The 25,546-nt window shown below is 42.8% G+C and overlaps 1 protein-coding gene across 1 annotated transcript in view; it reads right to left on the bottom strand.

Moving 5' to 3' along the window:
- The window catches only part of MICU1 (mitochondrial calcium uptake 1), a 171,185-nt gene that overhangs the window by 124,216 nt on the left and 21,423 nt on the right, over nt 1–25,546 (bottom strand). Inside the window, exon 2 of the mRNA XM_054983650.1 lies at nt 21,222–21,383. Within this exon, the coding sequence (XP_054839625.1) occupies nt 21,222–21,382 (161 nt within the window). The 5' untranslated portion in view covers nt 21,383. The remainder of the gene's footprint in view (nt 1–21,221; nt 21,384–25,546) is intronic.

Raw genomic sequence — 25,546 nt, 5'->3', positions numbered from 1 at the left:
GCGGTATGATTTGAAGCACCGTTCTTTAAAAATAGTGGTAAGGAGAATGGGCCAAATTTCTTTTGGGTAACTGTAACAGACAGGAGGCTATCCTGCCCCTGAAAGGAAAAACACCAATTCGCTTTAGTCCCGCCCGTTTGGTATGTGAGCAGTGCAGTTCATTGACATCTGAACTGTAATACTGATGTATTCTGACAGATGTACACAATGAGATGGCTGTTGTCGACATCTTCCACAAGAGGTGAGGGGGAAAGTTCTAGAACTGATGGTCCTCTAATTTGAACTTATCATTTGCAGCTCTCTCTAAGTTAGAAATGGTTTATCAGTGACTTTGGTGAGGAAGCTGAAATTGACAGCGCATTCCTAGCAGAGTTACCATATAACTAAGTCCAGCCTGTGGGCACCTTTGGAATTCTGACACAGGGTGGTGGGCACAACCACAAAATGGCTGCTGCAGGAGGTAAAGCCAACCACAAAATAACTGCCACAAGAGGAGGAGCCAACCACAAAAAGTCAAGAAGTAAGGTCATACATAACTTTAACAGTAACTCCTTAACATTTCAAGCATTGAACATACGCTCTGTTAAATAGTATGTCTTTTTCAATGAGGATACCATTTTAAAACATTTTCTTGCATACCACACAGTTTATCTCCAGTGAAGATTGTTGTGTTGTGGTGACAGCTGCAGGCAAAGAAACTTTAAAAATGCAAATCTGATCAGATCTTTAATGGCCCATCAGAAGCCCTCACCTGGCCTCACTCGATTTCTAAAAACTTTTGGTGGGCACCAGGAAGTGTCAGCAGGCACCCTGGTGCCCAGAGGTCCCTGGACTAGGAGAAAGTTTATACAAACTTGGGACAGCCGCTAGATTTGCACATAAATCCAAACATAAAAAAAAAAGTTGACTGGAATTTTTTAGAACTTTTAAAAAGTTAACATTTTAACTTCAACATCACAATATCTTGATAACCATTTTGAGGGCAGCTTCACAACGCCATAAGCAGAACAGTCAAACCCTGCAGGAGCAGCCAGAAGATGGCTGTACCAGGTGTTGGCTCTACCAGGAATTGTCATCACTGCAATAGTAGATATGACAAAGAAGCGGGGGCAAAGGGGGCAGCAGGGTTACCAGCTCCCCAAAGGAGGCAGGGGACCTCCCCTCCCGCTCCCATTTTCCACCACTGCTCAGAGCAGCAATGGGGAAAAAATCTGAAAATGGCAGCCACTCAGGCAGCATGATGTCTCTTCTGGGAAAGTGATGTCATGCTTCTGCAGGAATTGCCTACAGAACTGATCCATGTTCCTGCCCTCCTCAGTCTCCTGCTAGCTGTGCCTTGCCATCCTAGATCGGAGACAGGATGATGGAGGTGAGTCAGGCATGCAGAGGAGGAAGCAGTGCTATGAACAGTTGGTAGACAGGCATGGCAGTGACCGGAGAAGCAGCGGGTAAGGAAGAGGCAGTAGGTAGCGTCGAAGAGGTGCTACTGCCAGGTGAGCCCAACAGGAGATGGCAGATGGAATAAAGAAAGAGAAAGATTGGGAGAAGCATAAAAGGGAGGAAAAAGGCTGGCATGGAGCATCGAAGTCAAGGGAAGGCAGAGGGGATGAGAAGGAGAGGGAAAGGGTTACCTCATGGCAGTGCAGGAGAAGCAAAATAAAAAGATAGGATCCCTCATTTCAGTGAGTCTTGTGGTTCTCTTCTTGTCCATTTAAGTCAAGGGTGTAGCTGTGCTCAGGAATGCACTGTAAGTGGCTGAATGTAATCAGCTCTGTTCTCCTTTTTGTTCAGAAAGACAGATGCAAAATCTGAATGCTTCATATTGGACAAGTCAAGAGTAAACGGAGGATTTTCAGGGAAACACAGAAGTCTTTTTATTGCCCTTTCCAGGATTCACCCGACCCAAACAAACAAAATGCATTAGAAATTATTCTGGTAATTCTAAAGAGTACACACTATTACAGAAATTCACATCTTCACATGCTCTGCCCTACTGAATGATGACAGGAGAGAGAGCTGATATTCCCCCCCCCCTAGAAAATACTGATCATAAAATGCTTCTCACATAGGCCCAAAATTCTTTAATTTCTTTACACCACCCCAAAAAAACAAGCAGCTAAAGCAATAAACGAGGAACCATAAAATTGGTTTTGCCTTTGGAACTGCAGCATTCACAACAAACAGCCCTCTCGGCCTCTGCTTGGCTGATTTATTTTTGATCCCCAACAGGTGATAAACTGGGCTGCCTTCCTTTCCCCTATGAATCCAGCAAACTTATAGTGCAAAGGATTGATGATAATGGAAACTGAAGTTGTTTATCCATAAGGTATGCAGCCAGGGCCCAGACGCTTGGCATGTCTTCCTTTGCTATGGAAATACATTTCCTGATGCCAACTTCGGAGAAAAAATTAAGCAGTCATATCTTTCAGTCAATATCATTCTGAACACAAATATGCATTTACTGCCTATATATCAATATAACGGTCAGTTTTAGGACTGGGATGTAGATACAATACTGAAGTTGCACTACTTGCAATCCCACTGGTGATAAGATTTTTTTTTAAGTGCCAACAGAAATATATGGTTTCTCTTCAGCATATGCATTAAAAGAGTCACAGCCCTAACATTTGGAATTAAGGCATGATAGACCAAATGCACAGCAGCATTCTCATGTCCCAAACTTCAGGTACTCCTGCTCACATGTATACATATAAGTGCTACGTTTAAACTTCTAACTTACAAAGGCTTGGGGCACACAACAATGGCTCAAATCAAAACCACCTGTTTATGAAGCTTCTAGAGGTATCCATGCCAGCTCCCTATTGCCACACCTTCGGGCTTCGCTAAAGCCCAAGCCACCACTCATCTACCAGGTCTGACCTTTGCTGGAAAACAAAGAATAGCTGTACTCATTCATGCTTTTTATAACCTTGAAGATACGAGTCCTTGCTGCTGAGCAATGTGCTTTGCCAGAGAGCCACACTGAGAGGATTCTCTAAAACCTTTTTCCCTAAGTGACCTAGGATTAGAGACGGGCACGAACAGGGGAAAAAACCCTGGACACAATGTTCATTGCCATCCACGAACAGGGATTCACGAACATCAACAAACATGACCCGTTCACGAACATGTTCGTAGTTGGAGGTTTGTGGGAGCCAGAACGCCCCCCCCCCCTTGGGACTTAGCTGAACTTGAGCCAGGAAAGGCATGATCCATGGGTCTCCCCCTTTAAAGTCATTTTCTCTTCACAGTGGCAAAAACTGGACTGTCTGCTGGAAGCTACTTTGAGGGGTTACAAGCCAGAAGGACTTCAGACAGTCCATGCCTATGTTGCCAGGGGAATTGATTGAAAGGCGCCAGACTGTCTGGCTTTACGAAGGGCTGACGAATGCCACGAAGAGGGCTTGGAACGAACACATGTTCGCTGGGAACGGGGCCTCATGAACAGCTTGCTCGCGAACAGCAGATTGGGCTGTTGGTGGCTTTTTTTGTTCGTATTGCTGTTCGTGCCCATCTCTACCTAGGATTAGTTTCAGCAGGGGGATGAGGAATAAGGGATTCAGAAAAAGGCTCCAAGGATGAGATGGTGATCAAGAGATTCAGAAAAAGGCTCCAAGGACGAGATGGTGATCAAGAGGGCTTCTAAAAGAAGAGGAAGGGAATGCCATACAAGTGAGTCCAGAAGGCATTCCAGGCATAAGAGGCAGCAAGAGAGAATGGAGTCATTTAGAGAAGCAGAAGATTTTCAGGTGGCTAAGGAGGGCAGCTGCGCAACCTAGACAACTTTTGTTGCGGTTTCAAATCCAGGGCTGTTGAATGAAATGTTTAATGTGATTGGGTAGCTTTTCAGTGAGGTGGTGCCAGGGTTGGGGACAAAATTTGTTAGATTTTTCCATTCTCATGATTTCTGTGGCCATTCTTTTCAATGGCAGGGGAAACTGGACCAATTAGAGGCTCTGGGGCAGCTATTAATGCATCTAACAGTGCCAAAACACACAGAGAACACAGTCCTTTCTCTCATCTAAAGAACCCCTAAATTTCATGCAGATTGAATGGCAAGGGTAATTTTCCAGAACCCCCCCCACACACACACACACACAAAGTAGGCACCTCTCTGAACAGCTGCACAAAGTTCTCTCTACTAATTCCTAAAATAGTTGTCAAGCAGCAGCCAGCAGAAGAGCTTTGGCCAGCCACTAGCATTTTAAAAAACAAAGCCCTGCGGACATTTATTTCATTTCCCTACGCTTACAGTAACTGGCCTTTTTTTTTTACCTTTTCACTGTAAACTCTGCATGTGCCTTCCTTCCTTGTTGTGATTTGTTGTTAGTTTCCTTTCAGAAAGTGAGGAAGGCTTCCACTGCAAACCCCCCCCCCCAATCATTACTGTACTTTCATTCCCTATATGGGAATTTGGAGGGGGGAGTCATTGCTTTTCAACCAAATGTCCCCCAAATTGCAGCGAATTGTCCACTGCCTGTCCTTCAACGAAACCCCAAGTTTCAAACAAACGGGGCAAAGCATTCAAATTCTACAGGCCCCTGAGCAAGCCAAGGAGTTTTTACTTTTCACAAAAAAGGAGCTTCTCTGCAGCCCACAAGAAAGTGTTAAGGGGGGGGGGGGGAGAATAGCAGCTCTCTGCAGGTTGGGATTGGCTGGCAGTGCTCTTTGTTCCTCCTTTGCTGCCTGTTTGAAAGGGAGAAATTTTCCAGGAAATCCCTAGATTCAAAATGAAATGCAAGCTCATGCTGCATTGCTGGTAAATGCTGGAACTTGTGGGGAAAATACCCAGGTTTTTTTTCAGGTAGGGGTTTCATGACTACAAGCAGCCAGGACTAGCATTTCTGTTCGAAAGAGTCACTAATTAAATAAGACCTGGAGATTTTCCTGATTTTTATGGCTTGTGATTTTCATTATGCACACCCCTAGAGGGCAGCTAATTTTGCTTATTACCCTTGCTCCTCTATCAGTATCAGGAGATAAAACCATTGGCAGCACAGACAAGGATTTTCTGTTGTATGCAAGAGTCAGTAGCAAGTCAGAATAGGATATAAATCGGGGTGTCAGTCCTTCCTTGTAATAATATGATCATTACTTAAGGACACAATTGGGAATCTACTGAAGTTAAATGAAAAAACTATCAGATGTCCACAAGATACTCAAACTTAGCTAATCTATTTAACTGATAAAGAATAATCACAAAGAATGCTCCCCTACCACAGATGCTTGCTTTTAAACAATTAGGTGGTGGAGACAGATAAAAAGATGTCTGAATCGGAGGGATCATAAGATAACAGGAAGGACAAGCTGGTCATTTTGTAACACTGGACTCAAATCCAGTCCTTTATTTCCCAATAGAAAATGTAGATTTTAAATAAATTTAAAATAGAAGAATCAAGAAACTGGAGCATGTGCAACTTCAAAAATGAATGAAAAACACCCAAACACCATTTTCTTCTTCCCAGCCCCTGATCAGCCGCCGATGGCTATTGTATGTGACAGACTTGAAAGTACTAATAAATGCAGACACTCCACCGAACACCAGGGGCAAATTCTCCGAAATGTCTATCAGTGTCCTTTAAACAGTCAGTTTTATAAATGCAAATTAACTTAAGCACAGTAATAATGTAAATCATAAAAATTGATGAGGCCACCACTGGCTCACAGTCTACTACAGCACAGTGGGGCATGACAACAGAGGTTTCATTATTTTTATCCTTGTCCAGGTATATGCAATGTGGAGCAACAGCATGGGTGACAACAGTTATTTGAGAACATGTGCTGTGCAATAAAAAAGCTAATCTACAAAGTTAACGAAACTTGCAGTTTAACACAAGGCTCAACCCTCAATTGTAAACAAAATACACCATGTCACAGAAGATTAAGTTGAAAATATTATGAAATTATGCAATGAATACATCACCGTAGATATGCAACACAAAATATATTACTAAGAAATGCTAAAAGATGACTGTGCAACAATTCATATTGTTGCTTCAATAAGGAACAACCCAAGAACTTGTCTTAGACACAAGCCACAGCTTAGACACAAGCCTCCCAAATGATGGCACTTCCAAGACGTTACTGCACAATTTCAATCTTTCTGTACTGGAATTTGATTTATCTTCTCTTCACTAGGGCAGACAACAAACTTTGCAGCACAGTCCTCACATTGTTATCTGTTCTTTTCATTGGGGACAATATTAATGGAAGGTACACTCCTGCCATGTTTCAGGGCCTTTGCTCTAGGGAGGACAACACCCAAGATGTCTCCCTCCTGCACAATCCTGTAGCATTTGCTCTTTGGGGTAGGTACAGAAGTTCTCGCTTCTCTTTTCTGAAGGAGGCTGAGGCTACACATGACATTTTTGGTCTTGGATTCTTTAGTTCCTCTTACCATCAGCCCGCCTAATGTATGGTTTCATGCTCTCCTTTTGCTGAATTAATCCCAGGAAACTTTTAACAGGGTTGTTTTTTTCCAGCACACTCTCCAAAAAGGAAGTTGGTCTTCTGTAATAGCTTATATCTTAAATTTTGAGTGGAGAGGAATTTCAGGGATGCAGAAACAAAGACACAAGTTGCGCCTGAATTTCAACAACAGTAGTCCCAAATCAACAGTGGCATCACCTGAAACTTCTTCCCCTCAAACACTGCAGGACTCTAGCAGCACCGTAAAGATGAACAGGATTTTATTCCAGTATAAACTTTCCTCGACTAAATTCACCTAATCAAATGCATGTTAAGGGCTCTCATTAAACAGATATAAATGCATCTTGGTTTTGTCTGTTTAATGAGGACCCACTATGTGCATTCTGATTAAATGAAAGTTTATGCTGCAATAAAAATCTTGTTAGTCTTTTTGGTACCATTAGATGCCTGTATACTTGTGCTGCAACAAACTAACATGGTTGTCCTTTCCCTTCTTGAATTATGCTCTTCTGCCACCATCTCACAGTGACCCTGCCAGCTAATTTCACTTTCAGAAATTCTTCTGTCTGCCTCCATCTTAGCCTTCCACTAGCAGGTGAAGACTTGTTTTGTTTGATGTCACCTCACTGACTCTTATAAGCCCTCCTCCCTCTGTATTTTAATACGCTTATGTGTTATTTTGTTTTAAATATTTTTATGTATTTGTATTTTAAATGCTCTTTGTACTTTGTCTTCCTCAGAAACAGCTCCTTTAGGTTTATTAGCATTCATAATACCCTTGACAGAAGAATTCAAAAAATCAAGCTTCTCGTAAATTTTTTTGAGAGTCTCAACAACCAACGTTATTTGTGTTGTAAGTAGACAGTAATTCTCTGACTCTTCTTAATGTCTGAAGTATGGTTGCTAGGTGGCCTCCGTGAAAACAAAGCAGAAGGGGCCCCTAGCACTTAACCTACTTTTCAGATTTGCCTGTGCATAGCATAGGGTTGCCTGGTCCAGGATGGGAACAGATTTTGGAGGGTGGAGCCTGGAGAGGGCGAGGCTTGGGGAGGAGAGAGGCCTCACTGGGGTGTAATGCCGTCGAGTTCAATCTTCATAGCAGCTATTTTCTCCAGGGGAACTGATGTCTGTTGCCTGGAGATCAGTTGTAATTCCGGGAGATCTCCAGCTACCACCTGAAGGCTGGCAACTCTAGCACAGCAGCAATCCCAACTCCAGTATGATGATATCACTTCTGCAAGTGACGTCATCACTGGTGACAGTGGCTGGGCATTCAGGCTGACCACTTCCCCTGGAGCACAGGTATTCAGACAAGCAGGCAGGTTGGGCGAGCAGGTTGGAAGCAAGGGAAAGGAAGTGGAGTTGGCACAGAAGGTTGGGTGGGCCTCCCAGCCACTTCCCCAGGTGTGTTTCAAGCAGGAGGGAGAAGGCAGAGGCAACACAGGAAGGCCTTGCTGGTGCTGCAGCAACAAGGTGTTCCTCCCCGCCCCGCCCCCCAAAATAATCAACATCTATATGTCTAGTATTTTAAGCAAGTTTCCCCTTGATGGTCCAATTTAAAAAAAGACGGTCCGAGGGAAAACCGAACATCTGGAAACCGTAGTTTGAAGTGTTTTAATGTTTGCCACCTTAGAGACCCTGAATTGGATGGAAAGGTGGCATAGAAATATTGTAACTAAACAAACAATCAGATCAAATCATTTCTAGCCTCCATGGGGACAGGGGTGGGGGTCAAAGGCTTTCCGATTTAGAATGGTGTGTTTTTTAAAAAAACAAAGAGACACTCCTAATGGCCTAATACTAGGGATACTGGACCAAAAAATGTTAAAAATAAAATACAGGATGTAGGACAAGAACGACATGCTCCATCTATACATGCCAAACGGCAAATTATATCATTTAATACCAAAGCTGAAGTCTCAATTTTTCATTACAGCCAGAATATTTTGCACAAGATTAAGAATTTAGAGAAAATACATAGCTCTACAGAAAATTCTGGAAATATGGCCATAGTATTCAGAGTATACACAAATCACCAGAGCAGAGAAAGGAATGAAACTTCTGCACATTTTGCTGCCTTTCCTTATGACCTCTGCTCAACGATAGTAGCTAGATTTGAGAAGTCAAAACCAAAAATTAAAGTGCTTCTAGAAGTAGAAGTTCAGCTAAGGGCTGTGCCCAGTTTTTCTACCAGTGAGAAATGGGGCACAACACATGACCAGACAGTGGAGGTGGTGTTGTCTAAGTATCCACAGCTGCCTGGAAGTGGCTACTGATGACTTGAAACTTGGGTGGCACAAAACCAAGAAGTGTGCCTCCTGTGCCTAAGATGATCTACATCTCAGACTTTTCCCCCAGTGCCTAAGTAGCAAACCAAAATGGCAACAATAAAGCACACAAATGTATTTAAAACAACCACCAAATGTGTTTATATCATTGACATGCTTGTTGGGAAGGCTGAGATCTTGAAGGACATTGTACTCTCCACTTTTGACGGAGTCCATCTGACCCTTGCAGACTCAGTTAGGAACCTGGATCCAGTGCTACTACTAGAAAAGCAATTTAAGGCCGCTGCAAAAAAAAAAATGCTTTCTACAACCTCATTCTAGCCTGGAAGATGGCTTCCTACCTTGACACAGCCAATCTGGCCATGCTATTGTAACATCAAGGTGTGGTTACTGTAATGCATTATACATAGGTCTCCCATCTAAGTTAACTAAGAGACTCCAGCTGGCGCTGTGGCTCAGCTGTTATCAGGAGCACGCAGGAGCATAAATATTACTCCCAACTTGCAGTCACTCTATTGGCTACTTATCAGTTACCATGCTCAATTCAAGGTACTGGCTATCACATACAAAGCTCTTCATGGCCTTGATTCAGCATACCATAGGGAGCGATCGCCTCTCTCCCATGTTCCTCAACAGCAGCTTCACTTGTCTGAACAGGGTCTCCTGCAGATGCCGCCCTGCACATGGGCAAAATCAACAGCAGCCCATACATGTGCATGCTTTGTGGTGTCCTCTGCCCTGTGGAACGGCCTGCCTCAGGAGGTCAGGAGAGTCCCCACTCTCCTGGCTTTCTGCAAATGATGCAAAACTGAATTACTCATACGGACTTTTTACTCAAATAGAAGTGCTGTATTGTAGGGAGGTGGCCTCAGAGATATGCTTCACTAACAAGTTAGGAACCATAGACCACTATGGTGTCTTACATACTACCTGTTGCTTTAAGTATGACCCGACTGGATAGTTCTATGTTGTCTAATGTCAGCCCTAGAACTGCTTATGCTCTGTTTCAGCATTTCTTCAACTCTGTATTGGACTTTTGCTAATGTTATGTCTTTGTAAGCTTGCATTTATTTACTCTATGGTATTGTTTATTGAAATGTCCTTGATATTGACTGTACTAATCTCATACTATATAACCCCCTTGAGTCTCAGTGAGAAAGGTGGACTATAAATGACAAACTGTTTCAAAGACAATGAGCTGGATCATACAGTCTGTGTCTGCTGATGCAAAGGCACTTCCACATCAAACATAAGTAGGTCATTTTCTTTCACGACTTTCTCCCACTACAGATCCCCCACATCATACTCAGCGCTGTTCCTGGGGAGGAGTCACCTGAATCCCAAGGGTAGTATTTGAGGGGCTACAGTGAGACAGAACAGGAAGGAGAAGGTGGAACAGCTTCATGCCACAAACAGAGCAGAGGACTCAAACCATTATCTTACAATCCAACCCTGCAAAGCAGGTCAACAATCTTTACCCTGCATTGTAAATTAAGTGCTGAGAAATATTAGCTGACCTCTGGTCAGTATATCTCAGCCTTTGCTAGGCAAAGACAAGATATGAACCAGCTCGGTCTCTTTGCTATTATGGCTTCTTGACATTCTGATAACACTTGAGAAGTTCACTAATAGGCATTGCCATAAGAATGCAAAGCTGGGCCAAGAACACCAACTATTAAACTGACAATCAGGCCTCTCTGCTCTACTTTTAACGAGGCTTTGAGATACATTTTAAATAGAAGATAAAGAAAGGGAGTGAGGTGAGCGTGGAGGTTCCCTAGGACCAGTGCCAGGGGTTAAATAGGAACACTGTACAGCTTCCTACATAGAGAACATAAATTCTTCCTTTAAAAAGGTTCTTGCACCAAGAGAAAGCCAAGTAGTACATTAAAACATGAAAGCTTTGTTTCCACGCTTGTAGAGTTCATTCTTCCAGCCACAACTGAGCGACACTTGACCATTTGCCAGGGCACTTTCAAAGAGAGCACAATGGACCAAACTGCCCCACAAATGGACAAGTATTGGGGGGGGGGGAGCTGTCTGCATGTCCGTAGGGCCCATAAAGGGAAATCCTCTTAATTCAATGGTGTTTGCTCTTCTGGCGAGTGTGTTTAAGCTTACCTAGGAGGAGCTTTCCAACATGAGTTTCCTTTATGTCAAATGTATGAAATTCACTATGCAAAAAATCACTGCTGGTTTAGCTCCCTTTAAAACATTAATCATCACTGAGGAATAATCCCACTACCATGGTTTGGAACCCTGTATTTTATTCTGTTATCTCTGTAGCTGTCTCAGATCAGCAATTTCTAGTTCAAAGTCCCCTGTAACACAACTTACAGTAGATTATGAGTATTTACTACAGAACCCCTAGCACTTGCCTCCACCTTCACAGCCATTCCTTACCAGGCCTCTCAGTCTCTTGCCCAGATGCATCCACCTGATCCAACACACACTTAAGCAAAATGTTGAAGGGCAAAGACAGGCAATCCAAGGAGCGGATAAAAGGGAACTGATCAGGCCTCTGACGGGAGAAGATCTCTGCCATATTACTGTAAATAGGCTATCCCTGAGAGGTGCGTGGGATGCAGTAATCTTCCTGAGCCTGCATTTCCAGAGTGTATCAAAGAAACCGAGTCTGGCTAATATACAGAAATGGGCTGTTATGCCCAGCTTTCTTGGTTCAAATGTACACAAGTCAGGAAATAAAAAGGCCTGCCTGTCTAAAAATCTAGCAATAAAGTCTCTCAGCCACCTCAGCGGCATCATTATTCCCAGACAACAGGCATTAGGCTTCACCTCTGCTCTGCACCATCGATTCCCGACCATCCCTTTAAAAAGGCTCACCACCTAGCCCTAGGATTTTGTCATGTACTATTCCCTTGGACTCAGAGAACATCATTACAAAATAATGCAGCCTTTGATTACAAGTTATAATCTATGTTCACAATAAACTGTGATTTGCTTAATCGGTTTCAAGTTTGCTGCAAAACCCCCTGGTGAACAATCATATGAACCTAATCACAATCTACTGGTAAACCCCACTATCTGCTTCCTTTCCCGCCTCCAAGAGGCACCCCCAGATGCTACCACTAACTGCTTTATGTATGCAGCCGGCTTGCTTCTATATTATGATTGCCAGCTACAGGTTGGGAAATTCCTGCAGATTTTGGTGGCAGAGCTTGGGTAGGGTGGGGTTTGGGAAGGGGAGAAACTTCAGGATGTGTAAGCACCCTCCAAAGCATCCATTTTCTCTGGGGGAGCTGATCTCTGAGGCATGAATATCAGTCGTAATTCTAGGAGAACTCCAGCCACCACCTGATGGTGGCAGTAACAATTCTGAGGAGAACAGGAGGGGGAAGCTCAGCCTCCTCTCCTCTTCCATCTTCACTAAGGATTGTCAGTCACCCTCCCCCTCTCCTTTTCTATCTTGCTGCTTCACTGAATACCTGAACTTTTTGGCTGAGATAAAAATAGATCTTTTAAAGCCCCCCCCCCCCAGCTTTCTTGCAATTTCACTGCCTTTTAAATCTGAAGCTTTGTCATCTTGTTGAGTTATTACTAATGGGGGTGTGGGACAGAGGGAAGCAGAGGCCCAAACAGGGCCCTCTGTAGCTCAGTGTATTTGAAGCAGCAAGGGAGTCCATTTGCCTGTGCTTCTCTCTATATGCAGGAAGCTAAGAGGGGTGGAGCTGCTAGGCAAACTGGGATTTTTGCATTCAGCCATCAGAAACTCACTCATACTTTAATAGTAACAACAACAACAACAACATTTGATTTATATACTGCCCTTCAGGATGACTTAACATCCACTCAGAGCAGTTTACAAGTATGTTATTATTAGGGGTGTGCAACCTGAAAATATTCAGGTTTCCTGCTTCAGGTTTACCCGAAGCAGGAAAAACATTCAGAAACACCCAAAACCCGAAGCAGCAAGCCACTTTGGATTCAGGTGTTTGAATTGCTTCAGAATGCTCCATAAAGTTTCGGAGCATTCCAAAGTGATTCAGGGGGCTGGGTTTTCTCCCAGCACCCCCCCCCCCGCTGGTTTAAGCAGCAGGTCCCTTTAAACTATCAGCTGGCAGGCTGCCGGGGGGTATCCCCCCCTGCTGCCTGCCAGCTGATAGTTTAAAGGGACCTGCTGCTTGCAGGCAACAGGGCCCTTTAAACAGCCCAACCCCCAATCCCATATCCACAGCACCCCACCCCACCCTCCAGCCCCAGCTTCCCTCTGATGCTGCGGTGGTGGAGGCCTCCTCCGCTGCCCTGCAGGCCTGCAACAGAGGAGAAGGGAAAAAATGCCCTTTCTGCCCCTCAAATGGCATCCGTGGCTGCCATTTGAGGGGCTGGAGGGCCCTTTTTGGCTTCTTTCGCTGTCACGCAGGACTGCAGGGCAGCAGAGGAGACTGAAAAGGGCCATCCCACCCCTCAAATGGCAGCCGTGGCTGCCATTTGAGGGGCAGAAAGGGCATTTTCCCCCTTCTCCTCTGCTGTGGGCCTGCAGGGCAGCAGAGGAGGCCTCCACCACCCCAGCATCAGAGGTAAGTGGGGGGCTGGGGGGGTGACGGGCTGGGGCTGGGCTGTTTAAAGGTTTTCAAATCATAGATTTTTGTCACATAGGTACACAGAACTTCCCATACTGTAAGTCAAAGGAACTTGCTGAAACAGATAAAATTTCAACAAGGAAGTATGTTTTAAGGGGTTGGAGAAGTGAAATTCATATGGGATTAATCAACAAATCACTCATGGTACACTTATTTTGATATGACAACAGCAGCGAAACTGTTATAGGCTCAAAAATGGAAAGCTACAGTACTACCTACAATAGAGGAATGGCTGGAGAAGATGATGGAGTATGCTGAGATGGCCAAACTTAACGTCTTTGATTAGGGAACGATCACTGGAGAAATATATGGCTACCTGCAAACCCCCTTAAAGATTTTTTGCAGGAAACAGAGAGAAATGAACTGACGATTTATGCATTTGAAGATTAGGAGGTGGAAAAAAATGTTTTTAGAGGCAAAGGAGATATGAGGCTATTTGAAACCTTCCACATCTCCTGAACAGAAAAGAATGTAAGAAATATTGCTGCAAGGAAAACCCAGCTGCCAAAAATTAGGCATAAATTTATCAGTGGGAGGTAACAGTGGGAGGCAAATGGGGAGTGCCTCAGTTAAAAAAAAAAGGAAGGAAATTCCTTCCTGAGAGAGATCAGACACAGAATGATCCAAGCAAGTGCAGGACAAGCGTGCCACACATTGCTATGGTTAAGTGGTCCAAAAACACTGTGTCTGTACCAAGCTGAATAGGCTAAACAAACATTATTGAGAATGAGTACTGTAATTACTGGCTCTCTTTATCATAATTCCAGCTTCCCTTTTCGCCAGGCAACAAGAGCATCTGCTAAAGAGAAATAGTTATGATACATTACAGACAGTTTCTGATTGTTCTGGATTAACACAATTAACCTCCCAAGACCAGAAACAAAAGCCACTCCTGCCCCCCAACAAAACCATTCAATGCGGCAGGCAGTAGAAAAACTTCATTTTACTGATCGTGAATTCATTTGAGCAGAACAGATGCTTCATGCTAGTACCCATTGCTAGATTAGGCATCAATCTTATTGTGTTTACGCTAATTTGCTTATGCTTGTGTGTCACATGCAACTATGACAACCTTAAGAAGAGAAACAACAACAGTGTATGAGATTTTACAGGAAGATCAATCTATAACACATCCCTGCCATTACATGAGTGAAAGCTAATAAAGCCACCCAAAGAATAAATTAGTCAATTTCCAGGAGGCTATATGCAAATGTTAGCAGCTATGCAGATGAAATGAATGCCAGCCATCTGCAGAATAATCAAGATGCACAAATATTGGCTGTAAATGCCAAGACCGGTTACAAGCACTTTAGATTTAGTGAAATCAATGCAATTTTAGCGTACGCAACAGCGAGCTTGCAGCTATTACACACAGGTTATGCTCTGATCAATCTGGAGTTTTGTTTCTGAGCCTTGTAGCCCTTCTCTCTTTAGGAATGGGAAAGGGGTTTACTTTTACTAAACAGGGGGTAGGGGCAAGCACACTGAATATAGACTGTAAGAACGTATTCTTATAGGCCAGAGAGCAGCAAGCCCATTCTATACTTCTTACTATGTACATATAAAAAAATATCAGCAGAACAGTCAGCACTCCTAAGGATTGGGAAGACACAGGTGAGAAGGTAACACAGGAAGGGAAAGTGAGCAAGTTTCCAGTTACAATTCCCAAAAGTCAGTAATTAAGCATCACATCTTCTGGAATAACAAACTGCTAGTTAAAGAACAGGTACTTACAGTATTTATTCAAATGCAAGACTAGACTATTTTCCAAGTATGTTATCAAGGTGTATGTGTGTGTGTGGGTGGGGGGGGTCATCTTAAATCAGCATACAAGTTGCAATTATGTCCAATACTAAAGAACTTTTTTCGTATAACAATTTTAGGGGATTTGTTTTACATTCAGTGTTGTCTTACTTTTGAATAAATACCGCATTTTCTTAGCATTATGTCATCTACTTACAATTAAGTTATCAGAAAACTTTGTTTGGGAAGTTAGATATCAAGTTATCCACCAGAGGGTGCCCTTGCTGCTCTATAAAACCCGACCGAATGAATTGAAAGCAACATTCAAGAGCAGAGAAGTTCAAAAGCTAACGCAAATGCATGGGGAAGAAAACCTTCTTGCAGCGCTTTCCTGCTTCAGGTGAAGAAGCTGCAGTAGCACGATTAGCATGCCTAACAGCATATGCCTAACAGCATAGTCCATTCTAATAATGAAACACCCATTATGTTTTTGACTTCAGGATGAGTTGCTATAGCATGCACATAAATACACACATGCAACAGAATTTCTCCCCCTAGTAAGATTTAAGCAGTTTTAAGTCAGGAGCTTATAAGTGATCCAGCCCCATATAGGGCAGACTAATGTTTTCCAACAGTCACTTGTCAATATGGTCTATTAGTTTGTAACGGACATTATAATTCCCCTGCAGCTAATCAACAGAAATAAAGTCACCAGCGAGCAATACGTTTGCTTTTCAACATGACCTTCTAAGGTCTCTGATGCTTCAGCTCCAGGAACAACCACAACAAAAAAGCTTGTAGGTGCTGCTATTTTAAAGCAGATTCTGCACACAATCTTGTCAGCTTTCTGTTTGTCTGGTGAAAGGGCAGATTTTAACATTGACTCAAGGTCCTTCCTTGTGACAGGTGCCAGAGGAGTAAGAGATGAAGTCCCAGGTGGCCAGCTCAGGACAGAATCAGAGGGAAAAGGATGCCAGAACTGTGCATGCACAGGGCAGCATTCTAAAGTGGAAGCTGTGGCACAGGGGCAGAGTGCATCCTCTATGAATGTAGGAAATCCCAGATTCAAGTACTGGCACCACGTGTTGAAAGATTTCAGACAGCAGGTGATACCGGAGTCTGGAGAGCCACTGGAAGTTGATAAAACTGAGTTAAATGGAACGACTGATCTTGTTTGGTATAATAACGCAGCGATCTATGTTCCAACAGAAAGGGGGCAGTCAACCACATCTGGAAGAGGCTAGCAGAGCTTGAGGAAGTAGTTTCTACATTGGGAAAGGTATAACTATATCAAGATAGTTCAAGACAAGTGGCTTGGATCCAGTTTGGTGTAGTGGCTAAGAGCGCAGGACTCTAATCTGGAGAACCGGGTTTGATTCCCCACTCCTCCACTTGAAGCCAGCTGGGTGACCTTGGGACAGTCACAGCTCCTAGCTCTCTCAGCCCCACCCACCTCACAGGGTGCTTTGTTGTGGGGATAGTAACAACATACTTTGTAAACCACTCTGAGTGGGTATTAAGTCATCCTGAAGGGTGGTATATAAATCGAGCGTTGTTGTTGTTGTTAACTGAGCATGTCTGTAGACAGAAGGATTTCCACCCACTGAGTGCAACTTTCTAACCCTACTCTATCCTGCTGCACTGCAAACAACCTTCAGGTATGCACTGCAGGGTCATTTTGAGCTGCTGTGGGTTGAAGGAGGTGGACGGGGAAGTCATGCTCCACTAATGAAAATATTTGTCTGTGGAAACACTCTGCTGGACCTAAGCAACTGTTGGTAACTTGGGCTTGTGGCATTGAAGAATCCCTTTCATATAACCAGGCAGGGAAATCCTTAGAACAACACCAGTTCTCTTCCAACTTACTATGTGCCACCAGTGTAAGCATGTTTGTATCAACAAGTTTTTTTTAAAAAAAATCTCTTAGCTACATGAGCAAGTACCAACAATACCGGTACCAGTTACAAAAGAGCTTGTTGGACAAGAATTGCACAGCAATACCAGGACTGCACACTGCTTGGCATACTGAAACCACCCCCACTGCTGCATGGTATTTTTAAGGAACAGCTGAGCTACTCCACTGACCCAGGGAATGGGGCTCTTCCCCCCCCCCCACAAAAAAACACATGTTAAAACGGGAAGGATCCCCACTCTCAAGGAGTCTATTCAATTACTATCCTCTGGAACATTTAGCAACCCTACTCCCTGGCAAGGTGAAACATCTTCTAAAGTGCAGTTTAAGAAACTAGAATACAAGACTGGCCAGTTGTAACCTTGTTTGGTATAATAAGTCCAGGAGAGAGGGGCTGTGGTTCATTATGGAGCTCACAGTTTGCATACGGAAGGACTCAGGCTCAATCCTCAGCATCAGCAGTTAACAGATCTATTCTCCACCAGTTTGTTTAATTCACAGCCTTAATTGAGAACTACAAAATTTTAACAAATGTAAAAAATTAATTACACCCATTTTATTGTATCTTAGATAAACATAAATGATTGGGTTTGGGCTATTTTCACTTCTCTTTCTATACTGAAAGTTCCAGGTCACTTCTATCACAACAGTGAAAAAGGGAAAAAATAAATGTTCCAGAAAAAGGAACCTATTTCATTGAGAAACCTCCATGAACACATTTCCCTTACAGAAATACAAGTCCCATTTCCATGAGCTGGAGTATTACAAACCTGCCTTCTTGATTAACAAAGTATCACAAGGCTAGAATGGTATTCGCAATTTCTGCTCCTTATAAATGGACTGCGGGCAATAGTCTGCTATCGCACTTCAACAGCAACAGCAAAACTATTTAGCAAACTATTCTAGCACAAGACATTTGTAGTTGTGTGCATTCCCCACCTTCAGCCTTACCACCTTCTCCACTACTATTTCCAGGTGACCTTCTCTATAGCCAGATTACTGCTCCTCCTCCTAGAACTCCTTGTTCAGTCACAGCAGGGCAAGGATGTCCCAGTTTTGCTGATGTATAAAAGGCTTTGGACAAACACGCTGCATAGGAAACTGTGCCAAGATTCCCTAAACCGCTAAATTGGCAAAACTACCTACAGCGTACTAGTCAGACTGCTGTAAAAGTCCAAGAGGTCCCCTCACCCCCAACTACAAAGATCTTGAACCTCCAGCTTCAAGCTAATTAAGAGATCTACGGTATCAAAACAAGTAGGAAAGTCCATTCTCACATCCCATCTGCCATGTGCTCACTGTGCCGTATCAGGCAAGCCACTGGCCTTTCAGCCTTAGCAGCCCAACTTTAATGCAAGGATACTACCTAATGCAAGGAATACTACCTACCTTACAGGGTTGTAGTAAAGATTACTAAGAATGTTTAGGTAGAATTTTGAGGATTTTGGAAAAAGCATTTTAAGTACCAAGTACTACAACCTCCCCCTTAAAAAAAGAACCACTAAAGGTATATTTCTCACTGCTGAGACTGTTAAAAATGACTGAAATAAGACCACTAACTTACATAATACTTTTAACAGTTAAAAGTACATCATCATATTCATTGTTGTAATCCTTATGACCAGCTAAGAACATGGACCAGTATCAACCATTCCATATTGCAGACGTATGAGCTTGACTGACAACCTAGAGAATTCATGGGAGAAGTAAGACTCAAACTAGGGGCTGATCTGATTCTCAGCTCAATCTCTTAGCTGATGTCATATTAGCCCCACTGACTAGTACCCAATGAAATCTTTTGCACTACACAAGATGCAATCCCTGCACGTCTTCCAAATTGTTAATATTTTAGGGCTGTTATCTGGCCAACCAGACAAGCACTCAAAAAAGGATCCTTGAAAGATGCATTGAGACTCTTTTTTCAAGAACACAAAAGAGTTTGTTCACACAGTATGCTTTTCTGCCAGATCAGACAACACAAATCTTCACATGGGAAGATGCTCAAAAGGCTGAAGATCAACTCTGCTGTTAATCTGGATCAGAAATTCAATTTACCAATGACAGTTAATCCTAAAAAACCCACTGGAAAAACCACAAATAGAGCATCTTGTAGCGTAGTTAAAAGATGGGTTTTCCTTAAGAAGCTATTAGAAGTGCTGTAGAAAAACTTGGCAACCTAATTCATCTTCAGGCACAAAGGAAAGGGGCTCCCCTGCTGTTGACATGGATTATTCTAATGGGGCTTCTCATTGAACTACTGATAAAGTGCCCCACTGGCAGAAATAGACTATTCAAGGTTAACCAGCATATTGGAAGCCACACACTCCTTATTAGTGTCACATATCATCTCAGGCAGCAGGCTTGCTGAAAAAAGCAAGGAGCCCTATCAGGAGTGGCGGGAGAGACCCAGCCTCCCGCCTCTCAAGAGTCTGCAGCTTTGCAGCACAGCAATGATTCATATACCAATGAAAATATATTTGCTTAACTAATTGAGAGAAAACAAGCGTCGTGTTATATCATCTCTGCAGTGGGTGAACTTCCCTAATAGAATATTTATACAAAGTCTCATTCTGAATTAACTATTGTTCTCGATTATTAAAAAAATCCCTGCAGGAAGTTTTCATAACCTTGAGATGCTGACTTTATATCTGAGCGTACCAACAAGTATTGGGGAATTTTGTTTTGTTTTAGTTTTAAATTTTGGACCTTTCATTCAGAACTGTTTATCTGCCCCTAAGATCAGCCAGGCATACATTGGGTTTTGGTGAGTTTCCAAAAGCAGGGAATTCCAGAGTTAGGCAGCCACCGAAAATGTTTGTCTAGGCCTTGTGATTCATCTTCAGCGCACAGATAGCAAAACTGAGGGTCTGATTCTGTGTGTGCTAAATGCAAGGTGTTCATTTTGTGCTGCACTTGCCTTCAAAATGACGGAGGTAGGGAAACAGGCTCCAGAGCACGTGCATAAGCAAGAGCAGCTTATTCGATTCCTGCTTTTCACCAAGAGGGCAACCCTGTTAGTCCTACTGCTGAAAACAGGCATTTAACACACATGTAATCAGATTCTCAGTTTCACTACCTATGCATCAGGCACGGACCACAAAGCCGAGAAAGACATTTTTGCTGGCTGCCAAACTGGGGAATTCCCAGCCCTAGAAAACTCACTATAACTCAAGTCAGTATATCTTGCAGAAAATATGGAAGATGTACTTATTTGTGCATGCGTGCGTGCATGTTCATGCACACAGGCCATTCAAGAAGCAAGCAAGGGACAATGAGCCTCTGTCCTGTATACAAGCGCCGTGTCTGCAAACTCTGTTGCTACAGATGCCTTTATTTCTCTTTTTTTCTACCCTGAAAAATGGGAAGCAAGGCAGCAAGCTTCAGGGAAGCAAGCCTGAAGCCTCCAGTTGCTAAGCCCTTTGATACAAATGTCATTGTTTGCCCAGATTCCAGAAGGGACCATCTTCAGTTTAAAAAATACTATCAGCTCAGAAGTGTTTTACTGACACACAGATCCAAAACCTTATTAGGGGGTGTGCATGTGCGTGTTCCAGAACACTTAAAATCATCTAAGTGTATTTGACTGAATGATCCTTAAGAGGCATCCAGGCCATTTTCAAGAACACATTCAACAATGGACATCCGGAAATGACAAATTAGGCCTATATTGCTACCTGTTAACCATGCTGAGACCAGTGCTAGGCTGTACATGGGATAGGCTTCCCAAGCAGAGCTCATTTGTTTCACATAAGGGGAAAGTTGAGCAGGAGTGATTTGTCCTGTAAAAGGGTGACATGATGCAAGAAGGTCCACCCATTCGTTCTCTTCTAGGCAACTAATGCACATTTGACCTATCATGCATGCAGCATAACAAGTCCAAAAGGTGACCAGTAGTGTATGAAATTGTGGCCTTACTGTCCTATTTTCTATATTACAAGTGTTTGAACTACGTAGGATGTTAAGATCTTGCCACTCTATAACGAGGCTGGAAGGGGCTGCCAGAGAATGGTTGGGAATGTGAAGACAAGCCAAGATAGTCCCTCTACAGCTACGTTCCTGGTTCCAGCTGAACTACAAGACCCCCAACTGCACCATGCAATGAGGAACTGAGAATCACTCACAAGCTGTTTCTCTGCTTATGCAAACAACACGATTCAAACAACAGACCGAAGCTTTCTCAAAAAACCAACAGACTGAAGCTTTCTCAAAAAACCAAAGAATACTGCAATAGCAGCTCACAGAACCTACCTCTTTAACAGAAGTCCAGTGCTTGATGCCACTGCAGCTGTTCCTACAAAGGCCACCATCATCAGCCTGCGACGGCTGCGAATAGAATGTGCTGTTCCATAGTATCGCCTGGAAATGGCAGCTAAACTTGCCACAGCAGGGAAAAGACGAAAGCGCAACATCCTGGGGAGGAAAACAAAAAGTACAGTAATAAAGGCATCAAGAAAACAGTTAATGTTCTCATTCTAGTCCTCTGGTCAGGTGCCTTTACACAGACAAAGAATGGCACCTTGCATTGCCTTTTAATTCTATAAAGCAGCAGTAGAAAACTGGTAATCAGAGATTACCTATCAATAATCTTCCTAAACCAACATCAGCCACAAAAAGCAGGCGCCCTGATGCTAGGCTGCAGGTAGTCAAGCACAGGGTCACCTGCAGACTGTGGGATGGGTTATGAAGTTCATCTGAAGGGCAAGGGGTGGAAAGAGGATTCAGGCAAGTGCATTCTAAAGCAAACGACAGTACTGATGGTGGCAGATTAGAAAGGGAAGAGGCAGGCAGGTGAACTCATACAAGGCTATGGAGTCACATAAGGAAAGTAAGATTTTGTCTGTTCCCCACCTAAAGACCAAGCTGGACATGTAAGCATTAACAGCAAGGCCAAGCAAAACCAACAGACTCTGTGTGCGGGAAGTTATGCTTGGGAGAACTAGTCCACTGCTTCACACCTTCAAGGGATTCACCTCTAAGAAAACCAGGAAGCTCTTTGCAAAGCCCAACAGATTTGGACTACACGAAGCCTTTTGCTATATTACATAGGTACTGTGCTACGGAACCAAAAATCTTGACCTAAATCCAGCACTGATATCCCATGAGAAAGCAGTGTTGTGAAGCACAAGACAAGCAGTAATTCAAACATTCTTCGCTCTCAGAACAATGAGATTAGAAGTCAACATGCAACTGCTCAATTTATGCAGGATCTTGAGGGCTAAAGGTTTGACAGTCCAACAAGGGTAGCATCTCTTGCCAGTTTCTCCTTCTCTAATTTATGTTTTGACCCTCAATGCACACATGCATTCTCTCTCTCCACCCACAATCACATGTTCACAAATGGAAAAGTCATAGAAATGAATAATGTCTATTAAGGGAGTTACTCAAGCACCATTTTGCTTCAGAAGGCCTCTCTGTAGATTTAAATCTAATGAGTTGGACTCTAACACTGCACATGAAAACTTATCTGTAATTAAAATGTTCTGTACTTCAAAACTCACCTTTTATAGCCAACAACGTTTTGCCTGCTGGTCCAATGACTGTATAAAAAGGAAAGTGAAAAGTTGGCTACTGATCCCAGAGTCGTTAAAGGTGGAAAAACTTTGCCCAAGTGCAAACAACAATCTATTTCCAAGGCACCTCTGGGAACAGCAAAAATGGAAACATTTGAAATAATAATGACTGCAAGATGCAAGCACCTTTACAGCAAGATGTAATGTTTCCATTACGGCAAACAGCCAAGTGCATTTGCCTTTGTAATGACAAAGTCACCACCAGGGCTTTTTTTCTGGGGAAAGAGGTGGTGGAACTCAGGACTGCACAATGACGTCACTTTGGGTCAGCTGGAACAAGGGGGGAGTTTTTTTAAAGTTTAAATCACCTTCGGTGAAAATGGTCACATGGCTGGTGGTCCTGCCCCCTGATCTCCAGACAGAGGGGAGTTTAGATTGCCCTCCGCGCCGCTCCAGCGGGGCCACTGGCCATGTGACCATTTTCAAGAGGTGCCGGAACTCCGTTCCACCACGTTCCCACTGAAAAAAAGCCCTGGTCACCACTAACTGCCAACACAGCTTACAGAAATTCTTCAGATGGGAGAGTGCTAGGAACAGTACTGGCTTTTTTTGGAATGAAGAATCACATACATTTTGCCATCCTCCTAATACACAAAGTTGCAGCCACACCTAACGGTAGATATAATGATGCTCTCATAGTAGAAAGGTGTAACTCTGTTTAGGACCAAGGTTAAGAGATTAAGAACCTCCTGTAGGTCCCACCTACTCCTTCTGAATTTGCAAACCAACTTCCAGCCTAGATTCCACATTTTTATTTAAAGCTAACTGCAGTCAGTTTGAAACTTTGTGCGTGCATAATATTACAACACAGTTAAGGCTGGAAAGGAAGAGAGCATGAGAGCTCACTGGGCGCTTCTGGCATACTACATAGTTAAGAGGCTGATACACACGGCATCTATACTTGTCAGTACTAGTCTCCTGCTTACCAGAAATACTCCAACCAAATCCACCAACAACTTTAAAGACTAGGACTATGGTACAAATCTCCATCAGCAGAAACTACAAATCATATGTGATGCTTAACCAAGAGTGAGTTTCTTGCCCTTAATCTTTAGATCAAGGGACTAATGCTAGCTTCCACTTTTAAAAAAATCACTATAGTTAAAATGGATTACTGCTACTAGGAATTACAATCTGCCCAATGGTACAAATGATGCAGAACAGCCCAATTTAAGAACATCACCTCCCGCCACACACAAAGTCAAGGGCAGCTGAAGAAGCAAGAATAATAAACGTGATTTGTAACAAGTAAAAACCGAGGCAGGCACTGGATATCAACATCAAAAGCCTTAAGAAAAGAGGAATTTGTGAGATTTGAGTGAAGGTCCTCTTGGAACTGGATTACTGGAAGAAATTCTAGAAGTGGGAAAGATGATGGATGTCTAGCGTAAAGAAATAAGAGGTGAAAAGTCCACAATACAGTTGTCCACAACTTTCAAGCTCTTTTTCAAATTAACATCTGGAAACCAAGTCCCTTCCCCTTGTGTACAAAGAGTCTCTCTCATCTTGCTCCCCCAAATCTCACTCTTTCGCTAGCTTTTATGTTTGAAGAGGTAAGACGGAAGTCTTGATAATCACGCTTTTTTGTTTAATGAAGCCCAACAACAACAAATTTTAATTACTCTCACAGGAAAGTAAGGTTTTAAAAAAAAATATGCAGGAAGTGTAGAAATTAAATATTGGGGGCCAGTGAGCTTAGTCAGTAGCATGCTATTTTTAAAAGTAGTTCTGTGCACAAGAATTTATCCACACACAGCATTTTTCAGTAGGTCTCTGTCCAATTTGCTCAGTGTTCATCATAGGCCTGACAATACATTATGCACTCTTGGCCTCTTTAGCACAGTTTCTTGGCAGGCACCCCTGCACTCTATAAGATTACTGCTTAAGACTTCCAATAATACCAAACCCCATATTGCCTTTGAAGTCAACACTGGAAATCTATGTCAACAAAAGCTACAAAAAAAAAATACAGACTCCCACCCATTTCAATAAAATTTTCCAATGTGTGCTTCTTAACTGACATGCAATGGTGGAGTTTTCCAGCTCTGAAAATGTGCTGGTAAAGTTTGTATGTCAGCATAAAAAGGGTACATAAATGAATAATATATAGTTAATAATGCTGACATGTGTGTTATGTGCCGTCAAGTCGTTTCTGACCTATGGCAACCCTATGGATGAAAGACCTCCAAAACATTCTCTTTCTAACAGACCTACTCAGATCCTGCAAACTGGAGGACGTGGCTTCTTTTATTGAGTCAAGCCATCTCATTTTAGGTCTCCCTCTTTTCCTGCTGCCTTCCACTTTTCCTAACATTATTGATTTTTCCAGAGAATCTTGTCTTCTCATGATGTGACCAAAGTACGATAGCTTTAGTCTTGTCATTCTAGCTTCTAAGGAGAATTCTGGCTTGATTTGATCTAGTACCCACTTATTTGTCTTTTTGGCTGTCCATGGTATCTGCAAAACTCTCCTCCAGCACCACATTTCAAATGAATCATTTTTTTTCCTGTCAGCTTTATTTACTGTCCAACTTTCACATCCAAACATGGCAATAGGGAATATCATAGTTTGGATTATCTTGATCTTGGTTCCCAGAGAGACATCTATATCTTTAAGGATCTTATCTAGCTCCCTCACAACTGCTCTTCCAAGTCTCAATCTTCTTCTGATTTATTCATTGCAGTCTCCCTGTTGGTTGATGATTAAACCAAGGAATAGAAAATCTTGAACAACTTCAATTTCCTCATTGTCAACTTTAAAATTGTGTAGTTCCTCAGTAGACATAACTTTTGTCTTCTTGATGTTCAGTTATAATCCTGCTTTGGTGCTTTCCCCTTTAACCTTCATCAGTAGTTATTTCAAGTCTTCACTATTTTCTGCTAGTAATGTGGTGTCATCTCCATATCTCAAATTGTTAATGTTCTTCCCACCAATTTTCATTCCACCTTCTAAATCTAATCCAGCTTTCCTTATGATATACTCTGCATAGAGGTTGAACAGGT

The sequence above is a fragment of the Eublepharis macularius genome, chromosome 6 (assembly GCF_028583425.1).
Source record: "Eublepharis macularius isolate TG4126 chromosome 6, MPM_Emac_v1.0, whole genome shotgun sequence".
In the NCBI taxonomy this organism is placed as follows: domain Eukaryota; kingdom Metazoa; phylum Chordata; class Lepidosauria; order Squamata; family Eublepharidae; genus Eublepharis; species Eublepharis macularius.
The sequence above is the reverse complement of the archived record's forward strand: the minus strand, read 5'-3'. Positions and strand labels throughout refer to the sequence as shown.